Genomic DNA, 19036 nt, shown 5'->3' with positions numbered 1-19036 from the left:
AATTTTATTTTATTTTTTATTTTTTAATTTTTGAGAGAGAGAGAGAGAGAGAGAGAGAGAGAGCACGGGAGGGGCAGAGAGAGAAGGAGACACAGAATCCGAAGCAGGCTCCAGCCTCCAAGCTGGGAGCACAGAGCTTGACGTGGGATTCAAACCCAGAAACCGCAAGATCGTGATCTGAGCTGAAGTCAGATGCTCAACCAACTGAGCCACCCAGGCGCCTCTCAGATAATTTTTTTGACGGTCTTCTGAAATTACATGAGGATGTGTCTAGGTGTGGGTCTCCTCTCCCTTCATCCTTTTTTGAGTACATTTACTCCCTGAGGCTTTGAGGTCTTTTACTGAGAAGACATGTACCTTTCTCCAACACTGAGAAATTTTCTTTATCGTTTCTTTGATTATTTTCTTCCCTCCATTTGCTCTTTCTTCCTAGAATATCTAATAGGCAGATGTTGGACCTCTGGAACTTTTGCTTTTTTGTTTCTTAATTTTTCAAAGCCTTAGATTTCTGGTACTTCACTCCTATGTATGTTATGAGGCATCTCCTAAAAATAAGACATTCTTCTACCTTCCAGTAATAACATTATCACAACTAAAGGTAATTTCTTAATGCAATGTGATATTCAGCCCATTTTAACATTTCCCCCATTACTCCAAAATTTTGTGTAACTTTTTCAGAATCAAAGCTTAACTGAAGTGTGGTGGTGTGTGTATATTTCCATATGTGTAAGTAAACAGTTTGGTGTGCTATCAAAAAGTAAGCCTGTGTAGACTAGCTCTTCTTTTTAGTTGTTGTAAAATCCAGTACCCAATCAAGGTTCAGTCATTTCATTTGATTATTCTGTCTCTTTAGTCTTTCATGTTCTAGAACACCCTTCCTGTTCCTTTCCCCCGCTTTGTCCCCAGGAATTGACTTTGTGAAGACATGAGTCCATTGGTTTATTTCTTCCTTTCCTCCTCCTCCTTTATCTTTGCCCCTTCCCCACTTCCTTCATTCTTCTTTTGATATGGGAAATTTCAAATATGCTCCTAATCTGAGAGAAAAACAACAGCTCCCCTAGCACCTACAGCCCAGCTATCATAATCATTGGCCCATGTTCAGACTTGCCTCATCTATACCACTTACCACTTCTCTTCTCTTTCTCTTGCCATTGGATTGTGTTGAAATCAATCAGCCTTCAGAACATTTCATCCTCAAATATTTCAGTATGTATTTATAAATGATACAGCTGGTAGCTCAGCAAGGACTGTTGGCTAGAGCGTAGACGTGTGGCCTTCCCACATAACAGCTACCCAGCATGGTGTCTGGGTTCTGAGAGGGACCGTCTCAGGTGGGTGTTCCAAGGGCCCAGGGGTTGGGGTGGGGTGCCCAGGCTTCCTAGGATCCAACCTTGAATGTCTGCTACATTCTGTTGGCACACAAGATCCTAAGGCCAGCTTAGAATCAAGAGAAGGGAAATTGGGAGTTGCACTCTACCTCTTTTCCTCTTTTCCTTTTTTCTTTTGCAATTCTTAAAAGTTGGGATAAAATGTACCCCAGTTAAAATTTACCATTGTAGAGTATACAATGGCATTAAGTATATTCACAATGCTGTGCGACCATCATTACTGAACTTGCTCATCATCTCAAACAGAAACTCTGTACCCATTCAACCATAGCTCCTCAATGCCCCCTTGGTAATTACCATTCTTCTTTCTGTCTCTGTGAATTGGACTACTCTAGGTGCCTCACTACAATACGTGTCCTTTTGTATCTGGCTTACTTCGCTTAGCATAGTGCTTTCCAGGTTCATTCATGTTGTAGCGTGTGTCAGTACTTGCTTCCTCTTTAAGACTGGATAATATTCCTCAGAATGTATTAAACTCCACCTCTTGTGAGGGACAGCCTGTGGGTAAAGAGGAAGGACTTGATGGCGGCCGTCTGTGGAGACTGTTGATTCTGCAGAGCTTCTTGAGAGCTGAGATCTTCCCTACTGGGGAGTCAAAAGGTCTGACTCTCCAACTTGCTGAACCTTGAGAAGCTGACAGCAGTGGAGAAGCAACTGGAAGCAGGGAAAGACCAAAATCAGAGAAGCATGGAGGAAAGCAAGAAAGAATAATGGAGTAAGGAATGTGGTGTCTCAAGAATCACAGATCTGCAAGTTCGTTTAAACCTCTCTGTGGCTTCTTGTATCTTCAGATCCAAACTTACTTCTGCCACCTAATTCCCAAGGGCCACAGCAAACCACATTCCTGCTCCTTTCACCTTGTTCAAATAGCCAATGTCATGTGTCATGTCATTTCTCCTGAGACTCTCATTAGGATATTTTCCTCCTGGTCCTTAACACATTCCCAGTGGGTACATGCTAATTTAGGTTGGTATCTCTAAGTTGTATTGAGGAATAATGGAGCTAAACACACTAAGGGCACCCCCTTCTCTGCTATGCCTGATTGCTAGGGTCATGAAGAAAGAGACTTTTCTGGGCAATGAGGGGTGATGTGTTGAAAAGGAGGCCTAGGAGAGTGGGGGGCCAGTGTCTGCCAGGAACAGGGGAAAGGACCCCATGGTAAGGCAGAATTTCTTTTTCACAAGCAAGGAACCTCAAAAGTGCCCCTGAGATTTGTACATTTTCACTAGGAATTAACAGCTCTCAGTTCCAAGTGCTTTTAGCTCACCTCGAAGCTGTATCCCAAACTGATGACAGTTTGTCTGACTGTGGTGCAGATAGGAGGAAGCCTTTCACTGCTATGGAAAAGGAATTGGAAATAAATGTTCCTGTATTTTAAACACTTTTTGAAAAGAAACTCTGGGGACAGCCATAACATGAATAAATCTGATACTTAAACATCCTTGAGAGAAAAGGGAGATGGCTGGTTCCATTCACAGCAACAGGCCTGTGTTTGGTTTGTTGGCAAAGAGAACCAGTCTGGACATTGGTAATATATCTGCCAAGCTTCTGGAAGAAGTTTAAAGAGTGTCAAGGAAGTGAAGGCCTGGAGTAGGTTCTTTGGGGATCTAAAGATTAAAGGCACACACAGGCAAACCAAGTCAGTGCATGTGTGAGCTCCTGAAATCGGTTTAAAGCAAGAGTCTGGGCTGTGTGAGTGGCTGTGATTTGTTATGTTTTGTTGGTTGTCATGGTGCTGGGTGGTCAGTCTTAACATTCATTTTGCTTAAATGGTTCAGAAAAGTTTTAGTTTGGTGTCTTCAGTTTTTTTTTTCTCTCAGTGCCTGTGTGTTGTGTTCAGATAACTTTGCTTATGATTCTACATCTTTGTATTAAAATCCTTCTCCAGGGGCACCTGGGTGGCTCAGTCAGGTAAACATCTGACATTGGCTCAGATCATGATCTCGCAGTTCATGGGTTTGAGCCTTGTGTCGGACTCTGTGCTGACAGCTCAGAGCCTAGAGCCTGCTTCAGATTCTTTGTCTTCAGCCTCTCTCTCTGTCCCTCCCCTGCTTGTGCTCTGTCTCTGTCTCTCTCAAAAATTTAAAAAAAAATGCTCTCAAACTGAATTAAAATGTTAAATATTAAGAGTTAACTAAATAGTTAACCAACTCCTATGACATTTGTCTTATTAACCAGTGACTAATCAGTGGCTTGGAGCTTGGACTCCCTGTCTCTGAGGACATAAATGTCAAAATGTTGGTTCGATTCCCAGCTAAATCACACAATGTTCTTGTTTCAATTGGAAAATATAACTTAATTCTAAGGACTGGGTTCTTTGTTCTTCTACACACTCACTCACCACCCATATTCCTTCTTTCTTTGAAATAATGGGACAGGAGTCCCAGCTTCTTTCCCCAGAAAGTGATAGTTCCCACCAGGAGCAATGGTGGTAGCCATTTTCACACAAGCAGTGGTAGTAAATCCAGTGTTTGTCTTTCAGAGCCTGTTCTGTATATGTTCCAGAATATTCATAAGAACGCATGATGCCTCCACGTAATATTTATCATAATGAATTGACTTTCTTTCCTTTGTTTATTAATTGATTGATCGATCCCTGCATCCACTCATTCAGGATAATTTCAGACCACCTATGTTTTTGTGTCTTTGGTCCAGATTTGGTGCCCCACTGGAGAAAAGTGTATTTTGGTCTTCATTTATCTTGAGCAGTATCAAAAGGCTATATGGGGGGAGCAGGGTGGAAGAAAGTGATAAAACAACTACCAGTGATAGTTTCTTGGGAAATGGAAAGATGAATAAAAGTGTGAATGGAAAGAATTCTGAGGCGATCCTAGTATTTTTTAAATTGAAGTTTTTCGAAACTTTCTCTTCATGAGGAAGGAATTTGGTGAGCTTTTGACATTTAAATAGAAGCATACGTACACCAGTTCACTAATCCCATTCATGAAGCTCCACCATCATGACCTCATCACCTCCCAGAGGCACCACCTCCCGACACCCAACACCTCAGAGTTAGGATTTTAACATATGTGTTTTTGGGGGACACAGACATTTAGACACAGCACTTGAGTTTTATTCCATTTGTGAGCTTCCTCTAATTCATTCCTCCATTCTCCTATTCTTGGACATTTGGGTTGTTTCCAGGTTTGGGCTGTTATGAACCAGTGCTGTGGCATTCCTGTACATGTCTTTTGGTGGACATATGCATTAATTTGTCTTGAGCACACACCTCAAAGTGAATTGCTGAGTCATAGGGCAGTAGATGTTGAATTTTGTTAGAGGTAGTAAATGCCAGTCGTTTCTCATAGTGGTTGTTCCAATGTCTAACTGCTTCTTGGACTCTCGGTCAGTCCTATTTTCAGCCTCACTTCCTTTCATTGCTGCAGCCTATTTCTGAGTACTTGGAGAGTCTAAGGAGTGAATCTTGTGGTTTTGGCTCTCGCTGCTGTCGTAGGATTTCGTTTTCTCAGGACCACTGAGTCCAGTTTGCACTGGCCCATTGGCTAGCCAGCTTTTAACATTTTCATGTTATTTTCCTGTTCTTTCTGTCCTTATGGATTTCTGCATATAAGGTTTTTCTTTTACTGCTGTTTTAGTGGGTTTATCAGGAATTAGTAGAACTAAATGCTTATGTTCACTCTGTCATATTAAACCTATTCATTTTTAAACTATGCTACCTTTACACGATCACTGGAACTGTTTATTTAAACACACGTAGGTGGGTTTCAGTTGCATCTTGGGTTTGGAGCAGTAGGAAAGAAGCAGCAAAATGCAAGTCCTTGGACAGTAGGGAAAGGTCAGCCTATTTAGGGAATGAAATCTTCTACCAAAAAAGAGTACTCAATAATACCAAGCTGTGATAGGCATAATTATTTAATGATACTATGTTATGGGGATTATGAGAACTTTTTAGCAGGTAGGAACAGGTAAGTTGAAGGTGATGTTTCTTCTTGGTAGCCTTAGCATTCTTTTATTGGGTCACTTTTTTAAAATGTTTATTTTTTAGAGAGAGAGGGGATGGAAGATACAAAGTGGGCTCTGTGCTGACAGCAGAGAGCCTAATGCGGGACTTGAACCCACAAACGGGGAGATCAAGACCTGAGCAGAAGTCAGACGCTCAACTGACTGAGCTACCTAGGCGCACCTGTTGGGTCATTTAAGTGAGACCTGTAATGAGCCGGGGGCACAATTGCAAGAGATCAGAGTGGAGGTGAATTCCAAATACTGAAATGAAAAACATAATGCCTTTGCATCAAGCTACTGGTATATAAGTACCATAAAATACTCCTGGTTCAAGTTAGTTCAATAAAACCAAAAGTATAAAAAGTGTCACTCACATGGTCAGTCCCTATGAGAGGACCAACTTTTTTGGATCTCGGATTTTGCATCTTACCCTTAAAAGCCACAGGGTGTCTGTCACAGAGAGCAAGTCCACCACTTTTTGAGTCCCACTGTCTTTCATGTCTAAAATACAAATTCTAAAAAGACATCTCTGCATTGACTGTGGGCTTTCCTGTTTTCTTGATGGTACATCCCAATGACGCACTGGTGTCAGTAGAAATTCAGGAACTGTAACCCATGGTGTGCACTTCACGGGGGAGGTGGCAATGAATTTGAGTCAAGAACAATAGGAGCTAAGCTTAAAGATCAGGAAAAAAATGAGGTCAAATGTAAGGAGAGATTTTATAGACACGTTGTGTCAGCCAAGGTCCTGGCAGGGCACAGATAACGCAATAAAATTATAACTTGAGAAGAGATTAATGAAGGGCTGTTCACAAAGGAAAGCACAAGGTGGAGGGAACAGTGAAGCCAGGGCTGTCCCTACGCCTGACCAGAAAAGAGGTGGCTAGACTCTGGAATCTGGGATCATGTACAGAGAACCCCTTAAAAGAACCCATGGCTTTCCATTAAGGGTCACAGCCAGCCTGAGGTGACAGAGAAGGAACCTGTAGAATACCCCAACCTCACTCTCTTCCCTCCCTCACATCTTCTGCGAGGGTGCCCCACTGGCTGAACTTAACTAGAGGCAAGAGGGCAAAGGAGCCCCATTGATACGGTCTTCGTAGGTCAGCCTCCTCGGGAAGATCACAGGGTAGTGAAAAGTGGAGAGAGGATCTGGAAGGGCAAACAGGAGATATCTGGCACACATGTGTCAACGGTCAGCATGGGTGAGTTCTCTTAGGAACTATCTGCAGGCTGCAGGAAGAATTCTTTTTAGAGAAGTTTTGGAAACAGTGTACCTGCAGATTACCCTCTCTCTCTCTCTCTTTTAATGTTTATTCATTTATTTTGAGAGAGTGTGCAAGTAAGTGAGAGGCAGAGAGAGACTCCCAAGCAGGCTGTGGGCTGTTGGTGCAGAGCCTGACACAGGGCTTGATCTTACGAGCCTGGGATCATGACCTGAGTGGAAAACGAGAGTTGGATGTTTAACCGACTGAGCCACCCAGGCGCCCCTACCTGCAGATCATTCTTCCAATTAGAGTACTTCTTCCAGCTGCCATTAATTCAGGTATGTCATAAGTGTTAAGAACAAAGTACAGGTACCAGACCTAGTGAAATTCATTTTGTAATAACAGGCTTCTCCCCTGAAGAGGAAATGCCCATTATTATTAACAATAAAACTGATTGCACAACATTTTGCAGCATACAGGGACTTTTATGTACATCATTTTGTGTGAGTCTGTATTTAATTTTGTGAGGTGGCTAGGAATATGGACCTGGGGGTGTGTGGGTGGCTCAGTCAGTTGAGCCTCTGACTCTTGGTTTTAGCTTGGGTCATGATCTCATGGTTCATGAGTTCAAGCTCTGTGTCAGGCTCTGTGCTGCCAGTGTGGAGCCTGCTTGGGATTCTCTCTCTCCTTCTCTCTCTGCCCCTTCCCTGCTTTGCGTGCGCTCTCTCTCTCTCTCTCAAAATAAATAAACTTAAAAAAAAAAAAAAGAATATAGACCTGTTTCACAGATGAGAAAAATGAGTCTCACAGAGGTTGCCTAAAATAAGTGAAAGCCTGATTTTGAACCAGGTGTCCTGATTTCCAACTTCAGGTGCTTTCCACAAAGAGAAACTCAAATCACCTGCAACATTTTTTTTTTTTTAAAGCAAGAATGATGACAATATAAGGAATGTAAGAAATTCTTTCCCTTTCCAGATATAGCTGAGTGGATTTTGTGACTATGATATTCCTCCTTTGCAGCTAATGTTTTCCTGCCTTCTATTTGGGAGACACCCTCTGGTGATGATAAAAGGGACCCTCGGGTCCCTTATAACTCCAGTATTGTGTACCCTTGAACCTGAGCCAACCTCTGAAAGAGATATGCTTGCTATCCTAACAGCCCCCATGTCTGATTATGCTGCAGTGGTCTACACTAGAGTAATTCAGACGACTGAATAGTCAACAAGTTTGGCCAGAGTTTTAATGATCATAATGAAAAAAGCCACATGCAGGAATACATTTGGGGAAGAGTGCATGGTGATTTTGTCGGCAGCCTATGTGCCTTGGCCCACGTCCTCATTCTGGGGTTTGCAGGGGTGACATTCTGGTAATTTGACTTTGACTTCTCATTGGCAGCCCATCCAGTGCAGGAGAGAAGCTAAGTCTACCAGGCAGTGAATCCCTGGAGCATTCTCTCTTGTTTGTTATTCTGACATTTGAGAAGTAGCCTCATTCATGGTATGATCTCACACTCCTCGCTTGGCAAGTGGATTCAGAATCGTCTTTCTGACTGTCTTTTTAATATAGTAAATATAATTTATATAAATCCCTGATCGTAAGTGTTCGGTTAGCTAAGTTTTGCGAGTTCGATACACCTATGTAGCCAGTATCCAAACCAAGATATGAGACATTTTTATCATTCCCGAAAATCTTCTTCTCTCTTCCGAGTCTGTCCCTTCATTTCACACCTCCCCTCAAAACAGGCACCACTCTTCTGACTTCTAATAGCCCTAAATCTTCTCAGATTATTTTCTAAATGATCATCAGCATGATTATTTTGTCTATTCTTGAACTTTCATGTCAGTGGAATCATACAGTATCTGGCTTATTTCACTCAACCTAATGCCTTTGAATTTCTTTGTGGTGTTGTGTATCAGTAATGTGTTCCTTTTTATTGCTGGAAGTATACCACGGTTTGAAAATACCACAATTTGTTTGCTTTTTCTCCTGCTGTTGGATATTCGAGTTATTTTCATTTTTGGCCTAATATACATAAAGCTTCTGTAAACATTCTTCTATAAGTCTTTCTGTGGGCGTCTGCACTTGTTTCTCTGGTCTATTCCTAAGGGTGGAATTGCAGGTCATAGGTAGGTGTATATTCAGATTTTTTTGCAGTTTTTGTATTTTTTTTTTAATATCTATTTATTCTTGAGAGTGCACGCGAGAGAGGAGAGAGAGCAGGCAGAGAGAGAGAGGGAGACACAGAATCTGAAGCAGGCTCCAGGCTCCAAGCTGTCAGTACAGAGTGCAATGCGGGGCTCGAACCCGCGAGACGTGGGATCGTGACCTGAGCTGAAGTCAGACACTTAACTGACTGAGCCATCCCGGCACCCCTGCAACTTTTAAATATACGTTTTGTTGTAGAATAATTTTAGATTTACAGAAGTATTTCGAAGATAATACAGAGAGGTCCTATATATGCCATACCCAGTTTCCCCATTGTTGACATGTTACATTAGTATGGTACATTTGTCACAATTAACGAATATATATTGATACATTATTATCAACTAAAATTCATACTCTTCAGATTTCCTTAGTTTCTATCTACTTTTTTTTTTTCCATGATCCCATCCTAGACACTACATTACATTTGCTTGTCATGTCTCCTTAGGCTCCGCTTGTCTGTGGCATTTTCTCAGACTTCCCCTGTTTTTGATGACCTTGACTGTTTTGAGGAGTACTTGTCAGGTATCTGGTAGTGTGGACCTCAGTTGGGATTGGCTGATGTTTTTCTTCTGCATAGACTGGAATCACCATCAGTTTGGCAGAGGAAGAACACAGAGGTAAAATGCCGTTTTCATCACATATCAAGGGTACATGCCATGAACATGACTTTTCAGTGATGGTAACCTTGGTTACCTGCTTGAAGTCATGTTTGTGAGGTTTCTCCCCTGAAAGACTGCCCTCGCTCCCCTTTCTATACTGTGTTCACCGTGTACAAGCCACGCTTAAGGAGTAAGGAGTCGAGGATGGAGTATCTCCATAAATTACAGTTGACCTTTGAACAATGGGGGTTTGAACTGCACGGGTCCCCTTAGATACAAGGTTTTGTTTCCTTGATAAATACAGTCCAGTACTGTAAATGTATTTTCTCTTCCTCATGATTTTCTTAGTAACATTTTCTTTCCTTAGCTTCCTTTATCGTAAGAGTACAGTATATAATACTACAAGATACAACATATGCATTCATTGTTTATGTTATTGGCAAGGCTTCCGTTCAATAGTAGGCTATTAATAGTTAAGTTTACGGGCAGTCAGAAGTCCTACTCGGATTTGGCACTGCATGCAGGGGCTGGGGGTTGGCACCCCTAAACCCTTCATTGTTCAGGGGTCAACTGTATGGAATCGTATTGAATTCTTTGGCATGGGAGATTTATGTTTAGTTTTTAAGAAGTGGCAGTACCTTTTTATCCTTGGACAAGTAATGCCCGAGAGTCTGTGTGTTTCTCATCCTCACCAACACTTGCTGTTGTCATTCTGACTTTGACCGTTCTAGTTGATGTGAAGGGGTATCTCACTGTGGTTTCAACCTGCATTCGTGATGACTAATGATGTTGAGTAACTTTTCACGTACTTATTGCCCATTCCCGTATCTTCCTTTGTGAAATAACTCTTTGAGTCTTTTGCCCAATTTTTTGTTTGTGTTGTCTGTCTTTTTATTATTGAGTCGAGGAGTTATTTGTATATTCTGGGTAAAGTTTCTTTGTTTCACAAATGCATGACTGTATTTTCTCCCAGTCTGTGGGTTACCTTTTGGTTTTCTTAATGGTGTCGTTTGATGAGCTGGATTTAATATTTTAATGAAGAGATTTGGGAACCAGCGTTGGAAGTAATGAGCCTTCACTCATTCTATATCTGATGCTGCGAATTTTTAGTTACAAAGATGTATGATATGCTGACAGGCATAAGGATTGTAACCATGCTTTCTTTTCAAGGCATCTGATAGGGCATGAAGAGAAAATTTTCAGAGGAAAGTTAGACTTCCCCATAGTAACAGCAGTTGTATTGCGGAGTGTGAAGATTCCAGATGTATTAGGTCTCTTGAGTAGCAAATGCCAGCGCATAGAAGAAGCCCATGTAAGAAGGTGATGTTCTGTCCTTGGCCAACTTTGCATTCTTATTTTCTAAAGCATTGGCATCATAGTGAATGACACAGTGCACGAGAGGGCTGTGCTATGTGCCGCTCAAGTTAAGCCCTCGCAGACACTTGAGGAATCATGAGAAACAGTAACACAGCAGCTGCTGCCAGCTTTTCCCCAAGATTTGATGACCGACTGCACGGATTAACAAAACAAGGAGAGAAGCAAGCGCCAGACTCCTCCTCGAGAGGCAGAAAGAATTCCTCTTAGGAGAAGGGGCATCATGTGATATTAAATATTGACCCATTACATGGTTCTGGGGAGATGCTTTCAAGCTTCTTGGAATACCAGCAACAGAGAACGAGCTTTCTGAATTAGCGTTCATGTGCGAACTCACTGACCAGCCAATGCTGACATTAGCTACCTGAAATGATGCTTGGTTCTAACGCTGATCATTGTTAGCTCCGATCTTTTATTATTTGTGATAAGGTTTGATTTTGATAATAATCATAGTTCTCAAGTTGAAAAGCCTTAGTAGTCTCTAATTTACGCTAAGTAAATTCTGGCTTCTTGGTTGGTTTCTGTCAATTCTGAATTATTTAGCATACCGTTTGTAATATTTAACTTTGGAGAACAGTATGTAGAAGATCATTATAGACTTGTTCTTTGATACCTATCCTGTTTGGAACTGAAACAAGACTTATCTTTATTTTTGTTTGTATATTGTGACTTTTGGCTAATAAGGGCTCGAGTACCTTCAGTTTTCTTGGGTTCCACCTATATTCTAGAATTCTCCATGTGTATACTTACCATTGATCCTGCAAAACTCAGAAAAAATAACAACGGCTCACAGAGGAAGTGGCCATGGCTTAATGCAATGAACAGATAAGAGCTGAAGGGGTCAGAACACCCTTAAATGCAAAGAAAGAAAAAATTAGGGACTTGACATTATTTAGAAGACTTAAAAATCATGGCATTCCTCAACACAATTTAAAAATTCTAAAATATGAATAAAGAGTTTATACATTAAAAACGTTGTTCTGACTTTTTTAATTAAAAAATTTGTTTATTTTTATTTATTTATTTATTTGAGAGAGGGAGAGTGTGCACAAGAGGGGGAGAGAGGCAGAGGGAGAGTGAGAGAGGCTCCACACTCCGCACAAAGCCTGACGCGGAGCTCGATTCCTTGACCCTGGCATCATGACCTGAGCTGAAATCAAGAGTCAGATGCTCAACTGATTGAGTCGCTTAGATGCCTTGGTTCTTTTCTTTTTTTTTTTTTTTTTTTTTAATGTATTCTTTAGGAAGAGAATATGATTTTTTTTTTCTCAGACAAAACTATCTCTGAATTTAGCCATCATCTTGTTCTAACTGCCTCTTTCCTTGCTACTTCAGGTGAACCTCTTTGTGCTGCTCTCTGTGGTGTGTGTCCTCTTAAATCTAGCTGGATTTATTCTCGGCTGCCAAGGGGCCCAGTTTGTGTCCAGCGTGCCCCGGTGTGATCTGGTAAGTAATCCTAGAGCATGGCTGTGCACCTGCATGGACCCTGGCCTGTCTGGCTTTCCAGGGGTGCCAGTGTGTGCCCAGCAGCATCCTAAAGTGAAATCTGAAGTCAGGCAGAGAAAGTGGGAAAACAAAACAAAGAACTGGCCTGCTAGTTATTTTACTCACATTGTCAACTGTTTTCTTCCAAAGCGGGGACCATCTAGCAGAACCCCAGCACCACAGTAATATGCCGCATCGTTAGTTAGTGGATGGTTGGATGGGTCAGGTCTCCACAAGCAATAACCGTCTGCTCTCGTCTGAAGAGGGAAAATGGAGATTATCAGAATACAGTTCAGCAGTGCTTTATCTGAAACCTTTGGAGGCCAGGTGTGTTTCAGCATTCAGAATTTTCCAGTGATCAACGTGGTGCATACATGATTTCTTCTGTAACGCACTGTGGGACTCTGGGACAGCAGGCTTTAATCAAAGCTTTTGGTTTTCAGGGCTTTTTGGACTTCAGAATTGTGGATAAGAGGTTGTGGTCCTGCACAATCTCTGAATTTTTTCCTTTAACTTTTAACGGTGGTAAAATGCATGTAGCAAAAAAATGTGACATCTTAACCATTTTTAAGAGTTAAGTTCAGTAGTTGAAGTTCATTCATATTGTTGTGCAACCGATCTCCGGGACATTTTTCTTGTTGCAAAACTGAAATTCTGTATGTATTAAACAATTCCCCTACCTTCCTGGCCCTCCCCCCACTCCATCGCACCCCCCCGCCCCCCCCTGCTTCCGGCAGCCACTCTTTTTCTTTCTGACTCTATGAATTTAACTGATCTAGGTACCTGATATAAGTGAAACCATACAGCACGTGTCTTTTTGTGACTGGCTTACTTCGCTTATTTCACTTAGCCTAATGTCTTCAACACACCCACGTGTAGCATGTGTCAGAATGTCCTTTAAGGCTGGAGTAATATTCCATCGCGTGTGTATACCATATATAATTTTTTAACCACAAAAATGCTTAAGTGTCATAAAAATCGGCTTGCAAATATCTCTCTGAGAGCGTGCTTTCAATTCTTGTGGGTCTACCCAATTGCCGGCCATCTTTGAACTTTTTTTTTTTTTTTAAGTTTTAAAATTTCTTAGAGAGAGAGAACGTGCATGCGTGCAAGCAGGGAAGAGGGGCAGAGAGGGAGAGAAAGAGAATCGCAAGTGGGCTCCATGCCTGGCATGGAGCCTGATGCAGGGCTCATTCCCACGACCCTGGGATCATGACCTGAGCCGAAAGCAAGAGTTGGCTGCTCAATGGACTGAGCCACCCAGGCACCCCCATCTTTGGACTTTTTTTTTTTAAGTTTTTATTTATTTTTGAGAGAGAGAGAGTGCAAGCACAAGCAGGGGAGGGGCAGAGAGAGGGGGACACAGAATCTGAAGCAGGCTCCAGGCTCTGAGCTGTCAGCACAGAGCCTGACGCGGGACTCGAACCCACGAACCATGAGATCATGACCTGAGCCAAAGTTGGACGCTTAACTGACGGAGCCACCCAAGCGCCCCCATCTTGGGACTTTTTAAAAGGACTTCTCAGTGACAAATACCTCTGTGTGGCATAAAGCAAAAGAAACAGACTCTTGAGAAGCCGTAGTCAGTGTCGCCTATTTGGAACTTGGTTCCCAGGCAGTGTCGTCCCTTAGGAACCAGGAGGATGTAAGTGGAAGAGTGGCCGCGTGTCTCACAATGGATGTGACGGTAGAAGTCCTGGCTTTACCCAGCAGGAGAGCTCCTCAGGGACTGACCCCAAACCTGTTGCCCTTTCTTAACACCCCTTTATGAGTTTTCTGATTTGTCATTGCATTGTGTAATAACTCTAAGTTACGGGACCCCAGGCTCACGGTCGTTTCTGGTTTTCAAGGCCCCCTGTGATTCGCCATCGCCCTGCCTGCTCCCTAAGGCAGCTCACGCTCCCGGTAACACTGCAAAGCCTGCCTGGCATTGCCCTGCTTTCTGACCTCTAACAACGCTGTCTCCCCACCCCTCAAATTCCTCATCCCTCACTTCCCTGTTCTTCAAATGGCATCGCTCGTTTAAAGCCCCATTCAAAGATTATTTTCTTCAAGAAACAGTCCCTGAAGCCCCAGGGAAGATCATCTTCCAGAATGTCCTATATGTACATCTCGTAGATATTTATCCTTCTCATTTTTGGGGTCGGAGACATTTTATATACCTGTCTTCTCTGTTCCTCCAAGCTGGGATCAGCCCAAGGGCAGCGTCTGGTTCTCTCTTATTTTGGGCCCAATGGCCCCCTTCACTGCCTTCTATTCCTTCATGTACAGAGTTTCCAGGAAAAAAAAAATGTTGAACAAAACTTGGCTTTCCACTTACTAATCACACAGCAAATTAGAAGAGGCTAAGAGACCAGACACAGGCTGGAAGTGAAAAGTCGTAGTATATTGAAAGACAGTTTGGCAAAATTGTAGCATCTCTTAGGTGCAAGACACTGTGTTAGAGGCTGCTGAGAGTAGGAAGGAAAAGTCAGACCTCCTTTCTGACCTGGAAGTTTATCACGTAGCAGGAGGAACGGGATAAGCCTGGCAAACGCTGGATTAGTGTTTGGGCAGGACATGAATATGTGCCCAACTGCAAGCAGCTAGAGCGGGGTTGGCCGTCAGACTGACACACGGTGCTCAGGGCGAGCAGAGAAAGAAGGGCTTGTATCCGGGGGCAGATAGGGAAGGGCTACCTGGAGTCTAGGTGTCTGAGTTGGACCTTGGAGAATGGATAAATAAGGAGAGTGTGTAGAACCCAAGAGAAGACAGGACTCAGAGGACAGTGAGGAAATCGGCCCTGGTGGTGCTGGAAAATTGCAAGGGGTTAAGGGTATATTTAATGGACTTTTCTGAGAAATTCTGTGGTTCAGGGGCACCTGGGTGTCTTGGTTAAGCATCTGACTTCCGCTCAGGTCACAATCTCACAGTTTGTGGGTTCGAGCCCTACATCGGGCTCTGCTGACAGCTCGGAGCCTGGAGCCTGCTTCGGATTCTGTGTCTCCCTCTCTCTCTGCCCCTCCCCTGCTCACGCTCTGTCTCTCTCTGTCTCTCAAAAATAAATAAATGTTTAAAAATATTAAAAAAAAATAAATTCTGTGGTTCTCTACCCTGAGTGCCCATTAAAGTCACCTGAGGGAACTTTTTAAAGAAAAAAAAAAAGAGATTCTATACTCAGTGATTCTCAGTCAGCCTGGAGTGGGGTCTTGGCATCAGTATCTTCTTATGGGTTTTTTTTTTTGTATTATTCAAAAATAATTGAGAGAGAGAGAATGAAAGGGGGAGGAGCAGAGAGAGAGGGGATAGAGGTTCTCAAGTGGATTCTGTGCTGACAGCAGAGAGCCCGATGTGGGGCTTGAGCTTATGAACCACAGAATCATGACCTGAGCAAAAGTCAGATGCCTAACCGACTGAGCCACTCAGGTGCCCTGTGTGTCTTCTTATGTTTTTCAATGTATTTTTAATTAAAGTTTTTTTTTCCCCACCACAAAACCAACTCTGTGATTGTTTCTGATTATAAAACTAAAAATTTGGACAAGCCCTAAAAGTATAGGACAGAACTTAAAAATCATTTGAAATCACACCCTTCTGGGTTAGCACTGTTAACCACTGATGGATTTTGGGGGCACCTCTTTATGCATAAAAACACACATAATTTTCCATCAGTGGGAACATATAATTGTTGTTTTTCTTCAGGGAGGCTATTTGACAAATGAAATCTTTTTGGGGATGGGGACACTTTCTGTCCTTCCCCCTCCACCATGTCACCCCAAATCCCTGGTAACAAACTGGGGAGTCTCCATTTGTGTTTCCATGTCATGTTATCCTATGTAAATATGTAGGAAGTGGGGGCATTAATGATTTATCTTCCAAAAATGGGACATAGTGTATCTACTTCCCTACATACTGTTTTTCTCACTTAAAGGTGTATTAGATACTCCCCCTCTTTTTTATTCTTTTTTTAAAGGTTAGCCTTCTATTTCCTTGTTGTCTATGATGGCTTGGGGTTTGGCCCATAAAAAACGATGTTGCCACGCATACTATTCTCTCCCTGGGGGCTTTTCGCTCCATGGAGGAAGCTCCCAGGTCAGAGATTGTTCCTGGTGGGGAAGGCGTATTTTTTCTTCTGTTTGTCTCATTTTTTACAAAAATTACACAATCAGGGGCGCCTAGGTGGCTCAGCCGGTTAAGTGTCCAACTTCAGCTCAGGTCATGATCTCATGGTTGGCGAGTTTGAGTCTCGCATCAGGCTCTATACTCATAGCTCAGAGCCTGGAGCTTGCTTGCTTCAGATTCTGTGTCTCCCTCTCTCTCTTCCCCTTCCCCCCTCAAAAATAAATAAACACTGAAAAAATTACACGTTCAACCATTTGGTGACCCTATTTTTTAAAATTGAGGTAAAACTTAAAATGAAATATACAGATCTTAAGGGTGCAGTTCATTGAGTTTTGACCAGTGGATACGTGCATCTTGACGAATGTATGCACTGGTGAATACACACCACACAAGATTTAAAACATTAGTTTTGCCCGTTGTTGGACTTCACCTGAATGGGGTCAGGTATGTACCTTTCTGTGTCTGACTTATTTTGCTCAGCATAACACTTTTGAGATTCATCCATGATTTTGTGTTGTATCAGTTCCTTCTTTTTTTTTTTTTTTCTTTTGCACATCAGTATTTCATTATATAAAAACATCACAAGTTGTTTAATCCGTTCTCCTGTTGATGGACATTTGTGTTGTTTCCAGCTTGGGGATATTATGAACAGAGCTATTATAAACATTTTTGCATAGCTGTGGTTTTTCTTGTGAGCCCGTTTTCTTTTCTCTCAAGTAAATAAGTGATACGGTATTGCTCAAGGCATGTGGCAAAAGTGTGTGTCACTTTATAAGAAGCTGCTAGACGGTTTCCCAAAGTGGTTGGGGAAGAAGTATTGTTTTCAGTTTTTTTTAAAAAATTTAATGTTTATTTATTGGAGACAGACAGAGACAGAGCACAGGTGGGGGTGGGCAGAGAGAGAGAGAGAGAGAGAGAGAGAATCTGATGCAGTCTCCTGAGCTGTCAGAGCAGACGTGGGGCTCGAACTCATAAACCACAAGATCATGACCTGAGCTGAAGTCAGATGCTTAACTGACTGAGCCACCCAGGTGCCCCATTTTTAATTTTTAAAAAATGTGTTTTATCTATTTTGAGAGAGAGAGAGAGGCAGAGCTTGTGTGGGGGAGGGGCAGAGAGAGAGGAGAGAGAATCCCAAGCAGGCTCCCTGCTGTCAGTGCAGAGCCCAAGTTGTGTGTCTATCCTGTGAGATCATGACCTGAGCTGAAATCAAGAGTCGGACGCTTAACTGACGGAGCCATCCAGGTGCCCCAGGAGAATAAGTATTTTTAATTTAAAATACATGGCCGGTTTCTTCATTAAAGGGCCTCAACTTACATTTCTACTGGTGCCCCTCCGTCAGCCAACAAGTGTTTCTCTCCAAAATTTGTCAGTCTGAGGGGCTGGTGTGGGAGCTCATGGGTTATAGTGGCTTGCAGTCCCCTCATTGCTCGAGATGGGGTCCTCATTTTTCAAAAGCTTCCCAGAAGATTCTAACAGGCAGCCGGGGTTGAGAACCGCAACACTGGTGATAATGAAAAGGAGGGGAGGATCTCTCTGGTGGCATCAGGTAACACTATCAAGGTTGAAGGGTGAATATTGTTCATGGAGAGGCTTGAACAGGGTTGTTTGTGGATGGTTAAAGAGATCAAGGAGAAGTTGGAATATAGCTGCAGAAATATTGGGGGCACCGCTGGGATTGAGAAGGGAGGGGGAGGATCAGGACAGAAAGAGCAAGAAATACAAAATACATGGTTGTCTGGCATCATTTTATACAGAGCCTCAGGGTTGCTTGTGTCTGCTGGGCACAGCGATTGATATTCATTATTATTTGGATAATGATTAAACTTTCCAAAAGTCTGTGTAAAGGGATTAACATTCACCAATCTGGAAAGCTGTTCCATCCAGACCAGCTCACCCAGGAAGTTCCAGAGAGCTGAAGTTTCCATATACACAGAAGCCTTGTTGTGTGTAAATAATGCAGCCGTGTGTGTGTGTGTGTGTGTGTGTGTGTGTGTGTATGCACACACGCGCAGCCCGCACAAGCCTGTTTTCTCTCTTAACTTGAATGCCTTGTATCAAGAATGGACTCGAGGGGGAGGGGAGTACTTTGCAAGATGACACCTAGTATTACCTGAGGGGGGCAGAATCCTTAGGTAGGATTTTGAGGCTTACATAAGTATAAGAAATAGAAACCACACTGCATGGTGCTGAAAAAGTGAACTTGGTTGAGCTTGGTTGGTGTTTGGGAAGAAGAGAGCCTCGTGTACATAAGCAGAATGTAGCAACTCTAATAGCTGCTTATTTGTAACTACTAAAAAGTACTGTTAGTAGTAAATCAGGGAGTTCTCAGCTGGAGACTTTGAGGGAAGCAGCTCCCTGGGAGTAATACTTCCCAGCTGAATTTAGCCCAGTGTAAGGACTATTGCTAATTATGAAGAGGGGCTAAGAGAAAGCCATTGATCCCTGAGAGGAAATAAAATCCCCCCTCCCAGACTCTGCCTAGAGAACTCCTGTCTGAACGGCCACAGTAGTTTTCCCTTAGAAGGCAAAAATTGAGTGCAGATGTTAGCAGCAGGATGTACCTTCAGACATGTGAGACAGTGGAAGAAAAATTCAAACACAGACAGCCTTTTGCTTCTATGTGCGTCTGTGGGGTATGTTGTGGATCTAGGTGTGGGGACATTGTTAAGACAACAGTCTCTGTGGACAAACCAGGAAAGGACAGAAACCA

At 42.7% G+C, this 19036-nt stretch overlaps 1 protein-coding gene across 1 annotated transcript in view; it reads left to right on the top strand.

Annotated features, from left to right (window-relative positions):
• The window catches only part of ENTREP1 (endosomal transmembrane epsin interactor 1), a 67671-nt gene that overhangs the window by 29639 nt on the left and 18996 nt on the right, over positions 1-19036 (top strand). The window contains exon 3 of the mRNA XM_058695750.1: positions 12076-12186. Coding sequence (XP_058551733.1) covers positions 12076-12186 — 111 coding nt within the window. The remainder of the gene's footprint in view (positions 1-12075; positions 12187-19036) is intronic.

The sequence above is a fragment of the Neofelis nebulosa genome, chromosome 12, assembly GCF_028018385.1.
Source record: "Neofelis nebulosa isolate mNeoNeb1 chromosome 12, mNeoNeb1.pri, whole genome shotgun sequence".
Taxonomy (NCBI): Eukaryota; Metazoa; Chordata; class Mammalia; order Carnivora; family Felidae; genus Neofelis; species Neofelis nebulosa.
The sequence above is the reverse complement of the archived record's forward strand: the minus strand, read 5'-3'. Positions and strand labels throughout refer to the sequence as shown.